Raw genomic sequence first — 14250 nt, 5'->3', positions numbered from 1 at the left:
AGGAGTTTGCCATGTCAATCTGTAATTTTTTAAAGTATTCATTTTTTTGAAGTTTTCACTTGAAATGTCTACCCTTACAAATCTGGAGATCTAATATGGCATGTAGGTGGCAGACTTAATGTTCACCAGAGCTTTTTTTCTAGGAATATGAAAAATGTTAATTACAACTGTGAAATGGGCAAGCTTGTTTAACACTGTATTAGCAATGGCATCCTTTCATTGTTTGTAGTCTTTTTTTCTTGTGGAAAAATACAGCCCTGAAAATTTTTATGCTCTGAATACCTGGTGGCCTGCAGTTTTGCACCAGCTGAATCATCCAAGCTGTAATCAAGGAAAGCCCTACACAAAGTACATTATAGCCATCAAAGACAGGAAAGATGATCGCTATGTTTGCACTGGAAAGAAAACACCACAGCCTTTTCACCAAGAGGAACTTCTCACCAAGTGGAACTGATAAAAAGACCTTCCACTGTAATCTGGTAATCATGGTTTAAGTACTCATAACACATGGGGATGTGGTGGTTCTTGAAGCCTACTCAGCATGGAATACAGATAACGGAAATCTTCTACATGTGGGAAGTACAACTAAGGGAAATCATCTGCATTCCCAAAGAATCTGAATATATTTCCATTGAAATAGCCATTTTCTAAAATCAGAACATTCAAATCTGCGCATACTTGACAAGAGTCTAAATGTAAGACAACCCTATAAGCAGCATTAATACTATACATGTAGTTTATAATTCAATGCTGAGCCTGACCCAAAGTTCAGAGAAATGAAAAATCTGCAGCAGACCAATCAGATTAAAAAAAATATATGGAAAGGGAATTCTCCTTGTTTGTGTTTTATTCTCACCTAAATAAGAAGAAGAAGAAGAAGAAGACTGCAGATTTATACCCCGCCCTTCTCTCTGAATCAAAGACTCAGAGCGGCTTACAATCTCCTATATCTTCTCCCCCCACAACAGACACCCTGTGAGGTGGGTGGGGCTGAGAGGGCTCTCACAGCAGCTGCCCTTTCAAGGACAACCTCTGCCAGGGCTATGGCTGACCCAAGGCCATTCCAGCAGGTGCAAGTGGAGGAGTGGGGAATCAAACCCGGTTCTCCCAGATAAGAGTCCGTGCACTTAACCACTACACCAAACTGGCTCACAACACATGCATGATCACAACACATATGTAGAAGTGTAAACTTGAACACTGCAGAATTTGCAATGTATCACCATTATATGAACAGTTGTATTCAATATCCCATAGCTTTCTTAACAAATTTCAATGCAGCTGGGAATAAGAATGCAACTTTTTTTACATAGGGGCAAAAATCCATGCGTGTGTGAGACAGAGAAACACACACACACATACAGCAGAATAGACTTGTCATATGAAACTGAGAATGAGGTATCTCAGAGATCTGCATACAATTTGTAAATTGAAAATGAGAGCTGGTGAATTTAAGATCAGCCATATCACTAATCACTGCTCCATCCAGACTACACTATTTCTAGAAGAGAGCAGCTAGGATATGTCTGTGCTGATCTAGGATGTTTCAACTATACCTCAGTCACCAGATTTTATAGTTGCCTCCACTTCTTTCATGATTGGATCTAGATCTTTCTATATTAGGGCATTTTCAGAGTTTGCACTAATCCATTATTGTAGTGCCTAAGTAAGAAATACCTCAATACAACAGATTTTTCTGAACACAGTAGTTATCAGCGCATTTTCAGAGTTTGTGTTAATCCATGATTGCAGTACCTAGGTAAGAAATACCTCAGTGTAACAGAGTTTGTGTTATGGGGTATGGAGCCACAGAACTTATTTATATTCAGCAAGATAGTAGTTCTGTTTCTTATGCTTTTTTTGTCATGAGTAGCAGTGATTGAAATGGAGATCACCAACACATACATCATTGTATACAGCCAAAACCATGGAAAAGCACCATATGGTTGGTGCTGTTTGATGGCAATGTTACACAGAATGAACATTTTGTTTTCTGTTTGTTTCTGAAGGTTTATTTAGTTGCACATTTGTTTGCTTTGCTGAATTCTGTCAACATTTCTTGTGTTTCAAATCAAACTTCTTCTTTTAACCTTTATCTACATGCACAGCTTTTCAGATCCCATAATAATTTTGCTGGTCTGGAACTCTTCCTATTTTTGTTTGTAGATGGGATAACAGAGGTCTTACGTCGCCATAGTAAAATCACAGGCCTCTTCTGTGGTGGGTCCTGTCCTTTGGAATAGACTGCCAGAGCAGGTGGCAATGGTTCCTTTCCTTGATAGATTTAGGAAAGTATGCAAAGCAGTCCTCTTCCAGACAGCCTTTAGAGGAAGGTGAATTTCTGCAGCAGCTTTAGCTGTGTGTTTGCTGATCACACTAAGCCACCTTATACTGAATCAGACCGTCGTCCATCAAGGTCAGTATTGTCTACTCAGACTGGCAGTGGCTGTCCAGAGTCTCAAGTGGGGGTGTTTCACATCCACTAACTACCTGATCCCTTTAATTGGAGATGCCAGGGAATGAAGCAGGCATGCAGGAGGGCCTCTGGGGGCCCTGACCCCAGACTTCCTGTTGGGTGCCCCTGACCTTCCCTCCTTCCTCCCTCCCCCCTGCCACCACCACAAGGGTGAAAGCAGAGAGACTGGGGACCACCCACTCCCCCATGATTTAAATTGCATGGGAAGGGTACCCAGGAGCAGCCACTATCCCTCCCATGTCATTTAAAGCAGGGGTCCCTAACCCCCAGTCCATGGCCTGATAGAAAATGGGCCGTGGGTTATATAATTATTTCATTATATATTACAATGGAAGAAGAAGAAGAAGAAGGAAAAAACGAAGAAGAAAGAAAGAAGAGGAAGGAAGGAAGAAAGAAGACGATGATGACATTGGATTTATATCCTGCCCTCCACTCCGAATCTCAGAGCGGCTCACAAGCTCCATTACCTTAATCCCCCACAACAGACACCCTGTGAGATGGCTGGAGATGAGAGAGCTCTCCCTAGAAGCTGCCCTTTCAAGGACAACTCTGTGAGAGCTATAGCTGACCCAAGGCCATTACAGCAGCTGCAAGTGGAGGAGTAGGTAATCAAACCTGGTTCTCCGAGATAAGAGTCCGCACACTTATCTACCACTCCAAACTAATAGAAATAAAGTGCACAATTGTATCATCCAGAAACCATCCCCCTCCCCACCTACCCCCGGTCCGTAGAAAAATTGTCTTCCACGAAACCGGACCCTAGTGCCAAAAAGATTGGGGATGATGCTGATTTAAAGGGCCCTCAAAGGGGGGGGGGAGGTCAGGCACCCTGAGTGGTGACTGCAGCCAGGAGAAGGGAGCTGCTAAGTGCCCCCTACTTTTTTTACATGCCCCCCAACTTTTAAAATTCTAGCTATGGACCTGGAATGAAGCTTGGATCATCTGCATGCCAAGCAGATACTCTACTACTGAGTCATGACCCCCGTGTGTGTTAAGCCTGAATGTATGTGTTAAGTCTGAATACTTTTAATATGGTAATCTATGGATTTTAATCTGTCTTAATTTGGTTAATTTATGCCTTTGCAAGTTGGCTACACTATATGCCACCTTGAGTCCAAGAAGTTAAGGCAGGGTAAAAATGTTTTAAATTAAATAAATAAATCTAATATTTTATTTGCATTTTCAAAAGGGTTTAAAGCATGCTGCTCATTTAAACAACATCCTCCCAATAATCCTGTCCCTTCCAATGCCCAAACAATTCACCCTACACAGACTCGCCTCTAACCCACCCCTGCAACAGAAAGAAGAAAAAGACAAAAAGGAGGGGAGGGGGACAAAATACAGGAAAAAAGTGGAAGGGAGACAAAATCTGGCTAAAACAATTATGTATGGAGAACTGTCACCAGTTAGTAAGAATGTCAAGAATGACCCATAATGATACGCTATTACATAACAATGTTCAGAGCAGTGTCTTAGCTTCATTGCAGCCCTGATAATTAAATTAGGCTAATGATATCTTCATATATCCTAATAATATCCTAACAGTTGCAGTTCACTGAGATAATTCATAAAATGAGCCACAGTAACTCCAAGGGTCTAACCAGACATGTATGTTTCTGCAGCTCCCAGTATTGTTAAAACTTAATTATTAGCCACATAGAAGTCCAATTCAGGGTGGGACTGAAATGCAAAGGGAAGAGGGTTCAACCCAATGGGGCAAATAATGGCTTCCTGTGAGAACTTTGAGTTGGGGAAATGGTGCTGGGGGAAGGTTTAAACTCAGCCGTCATGTTGTGATCCCAACCCAAATCAGACTTCCAAATGCATGATTTTTTAAAAAAAATACCAGGAGCTGCGAAAGAGTACATATTTAGCTTGATCCACATAAACCTTGCTTGGTTAGAAGTATCACCTACTGGTATCCAACACAGAATATCCTAGTACAGGGTTTCCCAAACTTTTCTTTCCCGTGGCCCAGTTATTTTTACACTTTTCCTTCATGGCCCACTAAAATTTGGGGGTGGAGCCAGGAGACTCTGGGGGTGGAGCCAGGAGACAGGAATTATTCTTGTGGTGTCAAGGACCAAGTGATGTCACTTCTGGGGCACCCTGAACCAAAATGCCACCTTTTCCCGTGATGTCACTTTCAGGGCACTCCCCCAAACCTGCCTCTTCTTCGGAAGTAAATTCATTTTCAGAAAAATCTCTCTGAATCTCATGCTGAGCCAAAATGGGGGTGGAAAGTGGGCGGTCCTCTCTTTTCACCCCCACACCTGCATGCACCTAGCTGTTTGTGTATTTTTCTCCAGCTTGCAAGCACTCCTAATGCCCATGTTCAATTGCCTGCACCACCTACACATCCCTTGCTCAACAGCACTGGCCAGTGTATGCAATTGGGAGTGCTGTTGCCATTGCCATCAGGAATGCCAGCACTGTGTACCACCCACACTGGGCCCTGGCAGCTGCTCTACCTTTGCCTCAAGCTACAACCAAGCTTGCTTGGTTTCAAGAAAATCTTTCGACAGCTATTTTTCATACTTTTCTTTGGTTGAAACACAGGGAAATTGCTGTGAAAGGTAGCAGAGAATTGAAATTCATTCATTAATTGCAAGGCAAGTTATATTTAGTTCATACAAGGTTTTCTGCAGTTATCCCAAAAAGGATATTTATGAGGGGCTTGCAGCTTTTTACTGGCTGTGTTTCCCATGTCTTTAAAAGCAACCTGTTGTGGAGATACTTAGCCAGTGAACTACTTTCATCCTTTTTAATATCTACAGGAGGAGTTTAATTCTGGTGTCAGACAGCTGTTAAAAGCAGGACCAGTAAAATGGAGCCAAGTTCATAGTACCATCTCTTTCAGTGCTGTTGAGATATACCACAGTAATCTCCAATAATCTCTTTCTGCCCCACACCTCTTACTCTCACTCACTCACACAGAAATCTCATAGAAGGCCACCTGGCTACAACTGGGGGTGCCAACTCTTCATTGGCAGAGCTCCTATGTCTGCAACAACAGTATGATGAACAGAAAAGTTTCATCCAGTAAAAATGGAAGGAAGGAAGGAAGGAAGGAAGGAAGGAAGGAAGGAAGGAAGGAAGGAAGGAAGGAAGGAAGGAAGGAAGGAAGGAAGGAAGGAAGGAAGGAAGGAGAAAGACGGGGGAAAAGTCTGACGAAAGAAAGAAAGAAAGAAAGAAAGAAAGAAAGAAAGAAAGAAAGAAAATTTGCTGTATATTTGAATGGCTTTGGATGACTTCACTAAGTATAAATGGGATTCATCTGGAGCTTTCTGTATGTTCTCTATGATATCAATAAATCCAATTACTGCTCTAAATAATTATAACATGCCCTTGATTTCAATGGATATGCAATTGCTCTTTTGCTTTACGGTACACAGAATACATTTCTCTAAGGTGTGTTACCAGCCTTTCTTCTGCAAAAATTAAGCAAGGAGATCATTGTCAAGGTGTATGTGTTCTTAAACTTTTTTTTGGCATAGATAAGATATTAAGACATAATAATGATCTGAGTTCTTTGTATTCTTTAGCAGCTAATTCTGCAGTCAAGCATCCTTCTAAGCTCCTTAGGTCTTAGACACCTACAAATTATATTTTAGATAATGACAGAATCTCAAATCACACAGGTTGTCTTTTCATGCTGATCTACATAACCAATGCAACAGCTATAGTGCATGGCAGTACAGGAAGTAGCCCCAGCTATCTGACCTACTTCCCCTGAGTGAATGCTTTCAGCCTCTCTCTTTCCCTCCTGTTCACAAGACTTAGGTTATTTTACAGTTTTCACAACATCTCACCTCTTTCCCCTGTAATTCCAAAACATATGGGGAGTTGCTCCTCACACTGGCAGTTTAGCTGAATGCAGAGAGGTGATATTCTTATGCCATTTGATTCAATGTTTTTGTTTCTTCAATTGTCATGCACCATTATAAGTCAAATTTAACCTTCACTTATTTTTACAGATGCCTCAACCTATATAAGGGTTCAGAACACATATGAAATTTACTTGACAATTATGAAGAAGACCCAATTCCAAAGAACCTCAATACCTAGATATTTAGTGATAATTACTACACATACAGTGCTATCAGCAGGGCTTTTTTTGAGCAGAAACACAGTCCCGGCTGGCTTGGTTTCAGGGGTGTGGCCTAATATGCCAAAGAGTTCCTGCTAGGCTTTTTCTAAAAAAAAAAAAAAAAGCCCTGGTTCAGTCCACTTGGTACCTTCCAGTGCTTAACAGGCAAAAATAGACAACTCCTTGTCTACTGGAGATTACTGGATGCATTATGCAAGCAGAGCTAAGCTCCCACATGCAAGTGGAAATTCCTCTACCTCTCACTGGAGAACTCTTTATGCATGCAAATGAAGAATCACACCACCTGGTATTCCATCCCCACCACATGTAGCAAAGGAATGCAGCATAGTATGATATTTTCAAGGTTGGATTGCATACACCTAAGAAGCATGTATGGACATCACTGTTTGAATACATGTAACATAATTTCTCTTCAGAGCCCTGTGGTGCAGAGTGGTAAACTGCAGTACTGCAATCCAAGCTCTGCACACGACCTGACTTCATTCCTGGCAGAAGCTGGATTCAGGTTGAGAACCTGAATGCATTTTTTGCTTTCGTCTTCACTGTGGAAGATGAGAAGTGTCTGCCCGCTCCAGAACCACTAATTTTGGAAGGGGTGTTGAAAGACCTGAGTCAGCCTGAGGTGACAAGAGATGAGGTCCTACAACTGATTGACAAATTAAAAATGAATAAGTTACCAGGTCCAGATGGCATACATCCAAGAGTTCTGAAAGAAAACAAAGTTGAACTTGTGGATCTCTTGACAAAAATATGTAATCTTTCATTGAAATTTGCCTCCGTTCCTGAGGACTGGAAGGTAGCAAATGTCACTCCTATCTTTAAAAAGGGTTCCAGAGGAGATCAGGGAAATTACAGGCCAGTCAGTCTGATTTCAATACCGGGAAAGTTGGTAGAAACCATTATCAAGGACAGAATGAGTAGGCACACTGATGAGCACAAGCATGGATTCTGACAGCACAAGCTGAGTCTTCTGAGGAAGACTCAGCATGGATTCTGTAAGGGAAGATCTTGCCTCGCTAACCTGTTACAGTTCTTTGAGAGGGTGAACAAGCATGTGGACAAAGGAGACCCAATAGATGTTGTTTACCTTGACTTCCAGAAAGCTTTTGACAAAGTTCCTCATCAAAGGCTCCATAGTAAGCTTGAGAGTCATGGAGTAAAAGGACAGGTCCTCTTGTGGATCAAAAACTGGCTAATTAATAGGAAGCAGAGGGTGAGTATAAATGGGCAGTCTTCGCAGTGGAAGACGGTAAGCAGTGGGGTGCCGCAGGGCTTAGTACTGGGTCCCATGCTCTTTAACTTGTTCATTAATGATCTGAAGTTGGGAGTAAGCAGTGAAGTGGCCAAGTTTGCGGATGACACTAAATTGTTCAGGGTGGTGAGAACCAGAGAGGATTGTGAGACACTCCAAAGGGATCTGTTGAGGCTGGGTGAGTGGGCTTCAACGTGGCAAATGAGGTTCAATGTGGCCAAGTGCAAAGTAATGCACATTGGGGCCAAGAATCCCAGCTGCAAATACAAGTCGATGGGGTGTGAGACTGACCAAGAGAGAGGTCTTGGGGTCACGGTAGATAACTCACTGAAAATGTCAAGACAGTGTGCGATTGCAATAAAAAAGGCCAACACCATGCTGGGAATTATTAGGAAGGGAACTGAAAACAAATCAGCCAGTATCATAATGCCCCTGTATAAATTGATGGTGTGGTCTCATTTGGAATACTGTTTGCAATTTTGGTTACCACACCTCAAAAAAGATATTATAGCACTGGAAAAAAGTGCAGAAAAGGGCAACTAGAATGATTAAAGGGTTGGAACACTTTCCCTATGAAGAAAGGTTAAAACGCTTGGGGCTCTTTAGCTTGGAGAAACGTCGACTGCGGGGTGACATGATAGAGGTTTACAAGATAATGCATGGGATGGAGAAAGTAGAGAAAGAAGTACTTTTCTCCCTTTCTCACAATACAAGAACTCGCGGGCATTCAATGAAATTGCTGAGCAGTCAGGTTAAAACGGATAAAAGGAAGTACTTCTTCACCCAAAGGGTGAATTCACTGCCACAGGAGGTGGCGGCGGCTACAAGCATAGACAGCTTCAAGAGGGGGTTAGATAAAAATATGGAGCAGAGGTCCATGAGTGGCTATTAGCCACAGTGTGTATATATATGTGTGTGTGTGTGTGTGTGTATTTTTTTGGCCACTGTGTGACACAGAGTGTTGGACTGGATGGGCCATTGGCCTGATCCAACATGGCTTCTCTTATTTTCTTAGGTAGCTGGCTCAAGGTTGACTCAGCCTTCCATCCTTCCAAAGTTGGTAAAAGGAATACCCAGCTTGCTGGGGGTGTAGATGACTGGGGAAGGCAATGGCAAACCACCCTGTAAAAAGTCTGCCAAGAAAACATAATGATGCAATGTCACCCCATAGGTCATTAACAACAGTGCTTGCACAGGGAACTATCTTTACCTTTGTAAGAGTGCTGTGGCTCAGAGTGGTAAGCTGCAGTACTGCAGTCCAAGCTCAGCTCACAACCCGAGTTCGATCCCAGCAGAAGCTGGGTTCAGGTAGCTAGCTCATGGTTGACTCAGTCTTCCATGGGCGGTAAAATGAGTACCCAGCTCGCTGGGGATAAAGTGTAAATGACTGGGAAAGTCCCAGTAAAAACCACCCCGTAAAAAGTCTGCCATGAAAACACTGTGAAAGCAACGTCACTCCAAAGTTGGAAATGACTGTTGCTTGCACAGGGGATTACCTTTACATCATATATAATTTAGACTTTACCTTTCACGTCAGGAAGATATACAAACTTATCTTTTTGTGTACTTGCAACTTGTTGCTATATTGTTACCCACCATGAGTCCTGTTAACCACCTTGAGGTGGGACATAATGTTTTAAACAGACACAGGGCAGAAATCCTAAATTTGACAGGAAGCCGCAGCCAGCGTACCCAGTGGCAAAGGTGAGTTTATTGCAGGATAACATATGAAGTAGTCCCAACTCCCAAAAGGATTTAAACTCCCCAAAGTGTGTGTGTGTGTGTTTTTTCAGAATTTTTTCACAAACCTTTTTTGTCTTGTTTCTTATCTTACTAGCATGGAAGTAAAATAAAACGATGCACATGTTTTGAGGGCTTTACATTCAATATATTTTCAGTGTGAAAACCCCTGCGTTAAGAAGCATTTCACTGATTCTAAAGCAGGGGTCCCCAACCCCTGGGCTGGGGACCGGTACCAGGCCATGGCCTGTTTGAAACAGGCTGTGCGGCCTCGCCCCCCCCCCCCCCATGGCGCCTCCTCTTCCCCCCATTGTCACCATTTTAAGGTGGGGAAGGGAAGGAGGCAAGGGCTGCATTGCTCACTGCTGAAGCAGCTTTCCTACCCACCAGCTGATCGGCGGGGGGGGGGGGGGGCTCGGACTCAGAGGTGCTTCACGGCCCTTTCCCTGGCCTTAAAATAGTGAAAACAGGGAGAGCAGGAGGCAGCGAGGCTGCATAGGGGACAGCAGCAAAGGATGGAGGAGGAAACAGGGAGAGGAGGAGGTGGCAAGGCTGCACAGGGAGCAAAGGCGAAAGATGGAGGAGGAAACGGGGGAGGAAAACGGGGGGAGGAGGAGGCAGCGAGGCTGTGCGGGGGGCGGAGCATGGAGAAGGAAACGGGGAGGAGGAGGCTGCACGGGGAGCCAAGCAAAGGAGGGAGGAGGAAACAGGGGGAGGAGAAGACAGCAAGGCTGCACAGGGAGCAGCGGCGAAGGATGGAGGAGGAAACGGGTGAGGAAAATGGGAGGAGGAGGAGGTGAGGCTGCACGGGGGGCAAAGGAAAGAGGAGGAAACGCCATAGGAGGAGCCAAATTGGGTGCCCCAACCGTGCCGGCCCTGGGGTCGTGGTCGGCAGGCCGGTCTTGGGGCCTGTCCCCAAGGTCAAAAAGGTTGGGGACCACTGTTCTAAAGGATAAAATATTTAACAGAAGGGGTGTTCTGCATGAAAGACTAAAAGAATACCCTCTAGGGAAAGTGGTTTTCCAGGCCTTTATTCCTCTAACTTAGGATGCAAAGAAGAGATGGAGGAGACAGGATAGAATCTTCTGGGCCCCATTTTACAAGCTATGGTCAAGAAAGATTTGCCTCTCAGTTTCCTTTCTAATGCAGCTGATTATTTCATGTTTAAAAAACAGGACTGGGTTAGTAATTCTTGCTGGTTCACTGCATTTGGTAGGGACTTCAAATATGACTGTCTAACAAATATCACTGTCTACTGGCCAGTACAATATCGCTGTCTAACTGCTTGGCCAGTTTTTAAAAACTAAGTAGCCCCCTGAAGGAACCATAGTACACTGTTTAGCAGAACACAAACAATAAGAATAATTATTTTGATAAATTTCACACTCACCGTCCACTTTTTCTGAACACAGCTCTTTGGCCTTCTCTCTCATGATTTTGGGAATCAAAATGTCCTTCTCAACATGTCTGAGTTTTGGTTCCTCTGGAAGAAAAAACACACACAATATCTTCAGGTCACAAATGAACAGAAAGGTTAAGAAGGTTGTTGTGTGAAGTGATGCATGAAGCCTACTGTTCTTAAGTATATTTGCAAGGATACCTAACTTCAGTGTCCCGTTACCACTCTGATACCTTATAAACAGCTGTTCATTTTATCTTGAATTCCAATTGACAATTTATATTTTCACAGGCAGCTAGTTACAGTGAGGTAGTACCAAAGCTGACACTACTTTTATTTATATTTTTAAATACTGGGTTGGAACAAGGAACTCCTTTCTTCCATCAGAGATGACGCACTAAGCAACAAAGAACTCTTGGATCCAACTGAAATGTAAAAGAGACCCAGTGGGCCATAATGGTTAGAGAGTTGGACTACACCTAGAGACACCCAGGTTCCCATTCCCGCTTGTCTTGAAACTTCACTGGATGAGTTTGGGCCAGTCATCCTCTCTCCACCTAATTTATTTCAGGGTTATTTTGAGGATAAAATGGAGGAGAGGAGAACCATGGGTACTAAGCACTATGAAACAAATGCTTAATCTACTTAATAGGCCTTAATTTGTTTTCTGAATCTAAACACCTTTCCTGGGTATGGGGAAACATTAATACTGATAAGTTCCACTCTTCCTTTACTTGACTACTTTATGCCACAGTTCCTGAAAGGAGAACAAGCCCTGCTGCCTGCTTCTCTGTCCTCACAGACAATATTTATAGAGCTCCCATTGGCCCCACAAGCTTCACAAAACAGTGGCCCCTCCTCTTTTCCTCCCATCCAATGGGTTACAGAACACCAGGAATCTGATTAAAAGTTCTTGAAAGTGTCCCTTGCACTTGACCCATAAAACGCTTCCCCCACCGCCCTGCTTTTCCTATCATTTCATCCCCACATACTTCTACCACCAGTGGGTAAAAGCTCAGCTGTACACACCTCTGGCAGAACGTGTCCCCTCTACCTGCAAATCCCATTCTATTCTGTTCTCCTAGGAGGTTCCCAACTTCCTGGAGGGGCTCTTCCTTTTATTCTACCACCTTTAGCCTTTAGCCACTACCACTTCCTTTAGCCACTACCACCACCTGATCAATATAGCGATTGCCCACTGAGGGGATCAGGACCCTCAGCTTCCCTTCCCAGTTCAGAGGCCTCACATCTATATCTCTGGCTGCCTACAGCCTGGCTGCTACGGGGACAGGTTAATGCCCTGGGCATCCCTGGAAGCATAACCGCTTGTTGGCTTCCCTTGAACCCTTTTTAAAAATAGTGTGCCCGAAACAGCACAGATCTATGTGGCAGAGAACTGCTCCTCACATCAACAGTTTAAAATATTTATTAAAAAGAAAATGTTAATAAGCATGCTTTTAGCACCACGCCAGACAAAAGCAAGGAAGAACAAAAGAAATTGGTAAAATGCAAATCCTCTGTTCCTCTCAGCTATGTGTGCTCTAACAGATGTTAAACTAAGACAGGCTCTTTACCTTTAATTAGTTACAGCTCTCTACATAGTTTATATTACCTCCATGCTCCTCTCAGTTCTCCAGCCTAGCCACATGGTCAAAGATGGCTGCCTGCCTCAAGAAGAGTCTCTGTGTCCTTTCACATCCTCAGCATTCCACTGAAGGAAGGCAGCTTCCCATAGGAAGGGAGTTTTATTAACTCTGTATCTCTACCCACTTGACTAGGTCATTACCCTTCTAGTAAAAAGTCCTCCAAGCCTCTATGTTCTCTGCTTGGAGAAGGGGGAGAGTTTGCTCCACCTATTACCTCTACTACATTTGTATAGAGAGGGGCTGATCTCTTCTCCTCCTTGCCTGTTCTCAGCAGTGGCCGGGGGGGGGGGGGGGGGAATGGTTGAAATGCACAGTGGAGACCTGCTCATTGCCAACCTACCAGGAGACAAGGCATTTGGATGTAAATTGTTCTTCTGGATGAAGACAACATGACAAATATAATAGAACTGGTCACTGGTGGGAGACAGAGATGGTGACACACAAGTTTCTTATTAGAAACTTGCAATCTTCATTCTTTGAACTAACATTTATGAAATTAGGGCTACAATCTGATCCTAGTTATTGGAATAAGAGAGAACTCACTTGTACCACTTAAAGAGCTTTTCAACCTTTCTTGTACTGTTGGTATATATGACAAAAGAGAAAGGCAGTTTTAAATGTGGCTGAATCAAGTTTCTGAACTGGCCATGCAAAAAAATTTATTTACAAATCGTGTTTTTACAATGCAATTTCAGTCTCACTGAATTTCTGGTGGACTTTACTCCCTTCTCAGTTAAACATGCATAGAATCAGACCATAAGTTGCTTACTTTGCTTCATGGCTCTGTGTTAAGTACCAGCTGTTTCTGAAAATCAGTTCAGCAAATTGTCTCTGTCCATACTTTGCGAAAGTTTCAAGTTTTGAGATTTTCCTACCTTGCATCCATATCAATTCAAATGAAGAGAGAGCACAGGGATGACAACACTAGGGGGGGGAACTTCAAAGCTTTAACTTCTCACTATTCTATCATCACCTTGAAGTCAATTTTCACCTTTTTCACTGGCTGAATCTGTTACCTTACATTTTGCTTTGGGGCTCATGTGTTCTTGCAATATAGCAGTACTGGATTATGAGAATACCGACAAGCATGTTTGCAAAAAAAAAAAAATCACAATGCTTATAGACTTGTAAGTTGGGAATCGGGGTTCGCAGCAATTCTGTTCTACTTGGCAAAACAGAAACATACAATACAAAACACAGATAGAACTAATATATGTTGAGCAATGCAAAACCACATGAACAAAGAATAAAACAGCTCCCCTCCTTGAACAGTTTCATTTGTTCAGAGTTATCAATAGCCACTGCAGAATGGCTAACTTAGGTACTTAAGAGATGGTAGATTAAACAATCCCTTGGGAAACTATGGCCAGTTCATAAAAGATGACATAGGAAAACTCTGAAATAAAGAGATATTTCTTAACTTTAAAAAAGAATCCTGTCAGTCCTGTGTTATACCTGCAGACTAAGTTGAATCACCTACACATTCCACAGTACTTTACTATAAACCAAAAAGAATGTACTGCTGCTAGAAGCTTATTACTTTGGTTCAGATTAACAATTAACAATAGTGTGAAATGGAAATGCTTGTCCAATGTAGGACCTGAACCCATAATCCCTACAGGTTGT

At 42.9% G+C, this 14250-nt stretch overlaps 1 protein-coding gene across 1 annotated transcript in view; it reads right to left on the bottom strand.

The window, feature by feature from the left end:
- The window catches only part of CMC1 (C-X9-C motif containing 1), a 53257-nt gene that overhangs the window by 31551 nt on the left and 7456 nt on the right, over nt 1–14250 (bottom strand). Inside the window, exon 2 of the mRNA XM_060248814.1 lies at nt 10970–11062. Coding sequence (XP_060104797.1) covers nt 10970–11062 — 93 coding nt within the window. The remainder of the gene's footprint in view (nt 1–10969; nt 11063–14250) is intronic.

This window comes from Heteronotia binoei, chromosome 10 (assembly GCF_032191835.1).
Source record: "Heteronotia binoei isolate CCM8104 ecotype False Entrance Well chromosome 10, APGP_CSIRO_Hbin_v1, whole genome shotgun sequence".
Lineage (NCBI taxonomy): Eukaryota > Metazoa > Chordata > Lepidosauria > Squamata > Gekkonidae > Heteronotia > Heteronotia binoei.
This window is presented reverse-complemented; position numbering and strand designations above follow the sequence as displayed.